Below are 6,560 nucleotides of genomic sequence, written 5' to 3'. Positions count from 1 at the left end.
GCACCTAAGCCCCCGCGCCACAACTACCCAGCCTGCGCGCTAGAGCCCGCGCGCCACAACTACTGAAGCCCACGTGCCTAGAGCTCGTGCTCTGCAACAAGAGAAGCCACCACAGTGAGAAGCCCACACACCACAACAAAGAGTAGCCCCCGCTCACCACAACTAGAGAAAGCCCGAGAGCAGAAACGCAGATCCATGCAGCCAAAAATTAATTAATTAATTAAAATAAATAATTAATTAATAAAAAATCCAACTGAACATGGTCTGTTTTAGGCAAGAAAACTACCTTTTAAAAATACTATAAGTAAATAAATGTGTATCTATGTGATTGTTTACTAACACATGTGTATATCTGTATATATGTGTTTAACATACATATACTACAGCATTTTTCATTTCAGTATGAATTCAGTGTAAGATAGATACATCTTAAACCTTTTCTAGGTGTTTAATTACTGAGGCATCAAACTAACATCAAAGATGGCTTCAGCCAATCAAGATAGAATGGAAATCAGAAATCCAAATCAAGAACAATGTTCTCTCTGAGAGGCAGCATAACAAAGTTGTTGAGAAAATGGACTCTAGAGCTAGTTACTGGGTAACATGAGTCACTATTTAAGGATTAAATAAGTCAATATTCATAAAGCACTACAAACAACGCCTGGCATACAGTTATTGCTATGTAATACTTAATTAAAAATCAATTAAACAAATAAGAAATATTTTCTCATTAATAACAATCCACTAGCAGCCATCTACCTCAACTCTCCTTTTACTTTGCTATATAGACAGCATTTTAGCTGAGAACTGAGATACTAACAAAAGTAAAATTATCACCATGTATCTTTTTATTGTTTAATGTTGAACTGTTCAGTGCCTCTTCCATCCATGATGTCAGACATTTCCCCAAAAAATATTTGGCATTTTTACTCACAGTCCAATTTTTATTCTGCACAAACAGCCGTGGGAGGGCCCCTCCATGTCACTGTCTCGCACAAACCTTTCCCTCATCAGAAGAAGGCCTTTTTACTGAGTGAAAGTCTTCTCCTCATCAGAAGAAGGCCTTTTTACTGAGTGAAAGTCTTCTCGGCTCTATCAGTCTCTGCCTCACTTCCCCTCCTTCTGAGCTTCCAGTTTCCCCACAGTTAAGTCCACTCACTGACTTAACCACTGGGAAGCTTAGCTCTACCCAGTCCCTGGAACAGACCAACCTGGGATCCAGCAATTTCCGCCTCCCCAAGCAACACCTCACTGCTCTGATGACGGATCTCCTGTACCTGAGGTTCCAAGTCTTATGTGTGTCCAGTTTGCAGATATGGGCTTTTATCTTGGCCTCTATGCCAAGCTGTAGGCCAGTATCTGCCAGGTACACTAGTCTAACCCTAGGATGGCAGACCTACCTTTCCCTGGACTATTCCCTACATTGCTGCAGCTTAGCTGACTATGAAAAGACCTCCCAAGTAGTTTCCTAGGTTCCAAGTATCACCTGCATCTGATGCCTGCATTTAGAATAGTATTTCATTTTGTATCCCCTGTTGCCAATCACTTGCAAAGAACACAACCAGACTATATAACCCTTGGATATTGGTGAACTTCCAACACATGTTATACTACATGAGTATCACCTACTTCCTACTGATGGTGTCAGCCAAGTACTACTGAATGCTAAGATAAGAGGCCAAGTTTTGACCCTATTTGGCCCTATTTGCCCAGTTGAAACTGTGCTTATTTCAGTTACCAATGTTACCAGCTCAAAGGCTAACACTTTTTGGCCTTTGCTTTGCATGTGACATTCTCTTAGAGCTGTACCCATCTTAAATCAACCTCTCTATTTCCATTCTGTTCTCCTGTCTCTATTTATGCCCCTCTTTTAAGTTTATTTCCTCAAAAAGCATCTTTTGTTTTTTGCAATAACCCTACTATAGCTACAAATCCTTTCCTTACTCCATTCTGGATATTGTCTTATAATGTTTTCATTCAGGGACTGACTATAATACATGAAACTTGTTTAATAACATACCAGAAATCAGATATCCAAATGAGTAGTGTTCTCCCTAGAAATAATTATGTTGGAAGCTATTCACTTATTCTAATGATGTTATGAATAATCAGAGCACTTCTGGAATTCCTTGAACCTTGCCAGTTCTATATCTTTGACCTTGTCCAAGAAGACCAAACCTATTACTCTGTAATACTGATCAAACACTGCAGTGCTTGGCTAAATTACTGTTTCCAAAAATTAGATTTACCTCCAAAGGTTGAAAAATTGCTACTACTGTGGAATTTTAAAAAATTATCTAGCCTCTGAAAGTATTACTAAAATTTAAAATAAATGTTGGAAGAAAAGCATCATAGTTAGAATAAATGGATGGCAACCTTTGTATGACCTAACATAGTTATCTAACTTCGAAGATTATTCTTCCACATATAAAATAATTTCCTACCTTCTTACAGGATTACTGTAGAAATAAAACGAGAAAGTATACAACATCTCTGAAACCCATAAAAAGTGAATAAATGTAAGATATTCCTATTCATGCCTTACTGCTGCAAATTTAAATGGATTCAAAACAAATATTAAGGCTTACTTGTTTTAAAACTGTGTTTAAGACTTTAACTTGAGTTTAAGTTGACATTTGCATTTTTCAGGAGGTGTGAGATGAGAATCCAAGTTCCATTTTTTTAAAAAGTATTTATATTTGCCATAAAGTTATGTTTTTCAAGAAATAGTTCATGATTAAGAAAGTGAAACCTAGCTCACTCTTATTGAAACAAAGGAGGTGGAGGGAAATTCCATAACTCAGAAGCCACAATAAATACAAATAATATCTTTGATTCTGCAACATGGGACTTCCCCAAGGAACAGACACAGGTTTTCCCAAGTCAACTGTAATGTTATCCAATCAGAGTTAGAGAGGGAAAGTGCCTTTGCAAATAAATACTGCAACCTAGCCTGACGTTTTCAGAGACACTCCTCAACTGTTCAGGCAGTCTGAGCCTACTACAGAAGAACCTTCAGTTGCAGCACCATGAACCAACGTGCTGTTCTTATTTTCTGCCTTATCCTTCTGACTCTGAGAGGAACTCAAGGTGAGGAACATCAAGGGATATTTAATTTGTAAGATCAGAAATAGGACTGGGTATAAACTCTTTAAGTGCAGAAATAATGTATTTGCAAAATTTTACAGCCTGCATTTTAAATGACGGGTAAATGAGCAGAGGTTCCTTCTGGTCAGAGTTTATAGTCAGAGAAGCAAGTGGAATAAAAGAAAGAGAGAAGGAGGAAGGTGGGAGTGGAAGAGGGACAGACAGAGAAAATGTGAGGGAAGGAGGAGAAAGAGGATGAGACAGGTATCTCCTTAGTTAACTTAAGTAACTATATGACCTGGGCTCAAGGGTATGATCTCACAATCAACAAGTTGCAATTCCATTCTTTCAGAGAAGAAACTAATTAATCATACAGAGCTGTATGATCACAGATTGACTATGTGATTACACAGAGGTACAGGTTCAGCTAAGTACTACCCAATCCACATTAAATGCCTAAAATGAAAACTGCGCTAACGTCGTCTGCTGTACCTGTCTCTTTTCCTGCAGAAATACCTCTCTCTAGGACTACACGCTGTGCGTGCATCAAGATCAGTGATCGACCTGTTAATCCAAGGTCCTTAGAAAAACTTGAAGTGATTCCTGCAAGTCAATCTTGCCCACGTGTTGAGATCATGTGAGTAAAATCCCACCTAATGATCACCTCCCTGGTTGTAATCATACAATTAAATACATGATGATTATTACAAAAATCAGTAAAGGATTTGTGATGATTCTAAGACTTCTGTACAGCAAAGGGAAATATCTAAAGTGAAACCTAAATATCTGACTTTAAAACTGTATATTCCATCTGTTTTATTGGCCCAATATTGTTTTAAATATTTTCATTCCTATTTACTTCTATAGTGCCACAATGAAAAAGAAGGGGGAGAAAAGATGTCTTAATCCAGAGTCTAAGACCATCAAGAATTTACTGAAAGCAATTAGCAAGAAAAGGTAGGTTTGCTATTGCTTGCAGAAGAGCTGCTCTTTAAGAAATGTCGATCTTGTGAAGTTAGAAATATCTGCATAGGGCTTTCCTATGGAATTCTTGGCTTAAAATGGTGTTACCACCATGATTCCACTACCTCCATCTATTTATATACTGAGGTGTCATCTTGTGTGGTGTCAAAAGTTACCCTGATTACTGTCTAGAAGTGTCAATAGGTCACTTTAACCTTAAAGCAGAGCTATAACTATTCAAGCAAAGATGCCAAATTTCCCCCAAGCTTTTCCTGGCCTTCGCGTGTAACCCACAATCATTGCATAGCAGCAGGAAAGCTCACCACACACTTCACCTGAAGACTTAGGATTATCTATGAATTCAGCATGTTCCAAGCAGAATTCAGACTGAAGTCAGAGTCATTTACACTCTCCTTCTCTTCTTACAGGTCTAAAAGATCTCAAACACAGAAAGAGGCATAATCCTGCACTACCGATAAGGATGGACCACAGAGAAGCTACCTCTGCCGTCATTTCCCTACACACAGTATATGTCAAGCCCTAATTGTCCGTGGATTGCAGTTCTTCTAAAAGGTGACCAACCACAGTCACCAAATTAGCTGTTACTACTCCTGCAGCGCGGTGGATGGCTCATCATCCTGAGCTGTTTGGTAGTAACTCTGCCCTGGCACTATACTATAAGCTACGCTGAGGCGCTACATTTTTTTTTTTTTTTTTTTTTTTTTGCGGTACGCGGGCCTGCCTCTCACTGTTGTGGCCTCTCCCGTTGCGGAGCACAGGCTCTGGACGCGCAGGCCCAGCGGCCATGGCTCACGGGCCCAACCGCTCCGCGGCATGTGGGATCTTCCCGGACCGGGGCACGAATCCGTGTCCCTGCATCGGCAGGCGGACTCTCAACCACTGCGCCACCAGGGAAGCCCAAGGCGCTACATTCTTAATGAGTGTGCCAAGCCCTAGCCCTGCTACTGACAGCTTCCTCACCTTTTCTATCTTCTAAAGGGGGTTATGAAGGGGTCTTCCCCCTCTGGGCTTATCAGGGATCTTAGAATCTCAAATAACTAAAAGGTATTCAAAGCAATAATACAATCTGCCTTTTAAAGAAAGATCTTTACTCCATGGGCTTCTACTGCCATCCCTCCAAGGGGCCCATATTCTTCCGGGTGTTATATACATAATTCCAAATACACAGAAGCAGCTAGAAATATCTGGAAATGTATGTGAATTTTTTCTACACAAAGTAGAATTCTTAGATGTATATGTTTCTTATATTGTTTTCAGTGTTTATGGAATAACTTGTGTAATTAAGTACTGCAATGGGAGAAATTTTAAAATTTAGATACATGTTCTGCGTGTTATGTAAGACAAATATGCTGAATGCTTTTCAAAATCAAAGTAATGTTCTCTCCTAGAAATATTAAGAAAGATTATTTAACTGTTTAGAGACCAAAACATAATAAAGTAATTATAACTAAGATGAAGTGTCTGTTGTGTCATTTGAGACATTTATTTCATAAAAAGCTTAGATTGGAGAATCCATAGCCTAGAGAAGAAGTAAGGATGGGTAGAGGACAAATGAGTTTGAGAATTACCATATTCCTTCCAACTATAGACTCCTGGAAGGCCCATCATACAGGAGTCCTCCAGGACTTATGTGGCATAAGAGCTTGGCCTGAGCTTCAGATTCTTAGAGCCAACTTTCTATGAGACATCTGCAACTCAACATCCCATGGAAACATCAAACTCCAAAATGTCTTAAATTAATTCCTCCCTCCCCCAGATCTATTTCTCCTCCTCTATTCTATATACTAGTTTAATAGCACCATCATCCATTCAGTTCCCCAAATGAGAATTCTGGGAGTAATTCTACACTCCTTCTTCTCCCTTGCCTCCCATATCCAATCTGTCATCAAGAAGGTATTTGCAATGCATTTAGTTGGCAAATTATTAGTATCTAAAACATATAGAGGGGACTTCCCTGGTGGTCCAGTGGTTAAGATGCCACACTTCCAATGCAGGGGGCCCAGGTTCAATCCCTGGTCAGGGAGGTAGATCCAACATGCCACAACTAAAAGATCCCACACGAGGCAATTAAGACCCAGCACAGCCAAAATAAATAAATAAATAAATAAAATATTTTTTAAAAAATAAAACATATAGAGAACTCCTATGAATAAAAAAGGAAAAGATAGCTAGCTGAAAAACAGGAAACAAATTAATAGGAATTTCACAAAAGAAGAAAACACAAGCCCCTAACATATGAAGAGATGCTCAATTTCATTAGTAATCAGGGACACGTACTTTCTCTTTTTTTTTTTTTTAACATTTTTATTGGAGTATAATTGCTTTACAATGGTGTGTTAGTTTCTGCTTTATAACAAAGCGAATCAGCTATATGTATACATATATCCCCATATCTCTTCCCTCTTGCATCTCCCTCCCTACCACCCTCCCTATCCCACCCTTCTAGCTGGTCACAAAGCACGGAGCTGATCTCCGTGTGCTATGTGACT

The 6,560-nt window shown here is 39.1% G+C and overlaps 1 protein-coding gene across 1 annotated transcript; it reads left to right on the top strand.

The window, feature by feature from the left end:
* The first annotated feature begins 3,029 nt into the window (after positions 1 to 3,029).
* On the top strand, positions 3,030 to 4,598 carry CXCL10 (C-X-C motif chemokine ligand 10). The gene is made up of 4 exons (XM_007124428.2): positions 3,030 to 3,090; positions 3,598 to 3,724; positions 3,955 to 4,044; positions 4,479 to 4,598. Exons 1-4 carry the CDS (start codon positions 3,030 to 3,032, stop codon positions 4,510 to 4,512), a joined length of 312 nt encoding a protein of 103 aa, XP_007124490.1. The 3' UTR covers positions 4,513 to 4,598.
* Positions 4,599 to 6,560: the final 1,962 nt, after the last annotated feature.

The sequence above is a fragment of the Physeter macrocephalus genome, chromosome 7 (assembly GCF_002837175.3).
Source record: "Physeter macrocephalus isolate SW-GA chromosome 7, ASM283717v5, whole genome shotgun sequence".
Lineage (NCBI taxonomy): Eukaryota > Metazoa > Chordata > Mammalia > Artiodactyla > Physeteridae > Physeter > Physeter macrocephalus.
Note: the sequence above shows the minus strand (reverse complement) of the source record. Positions and strands in the feature narration are given on the sequence as shown.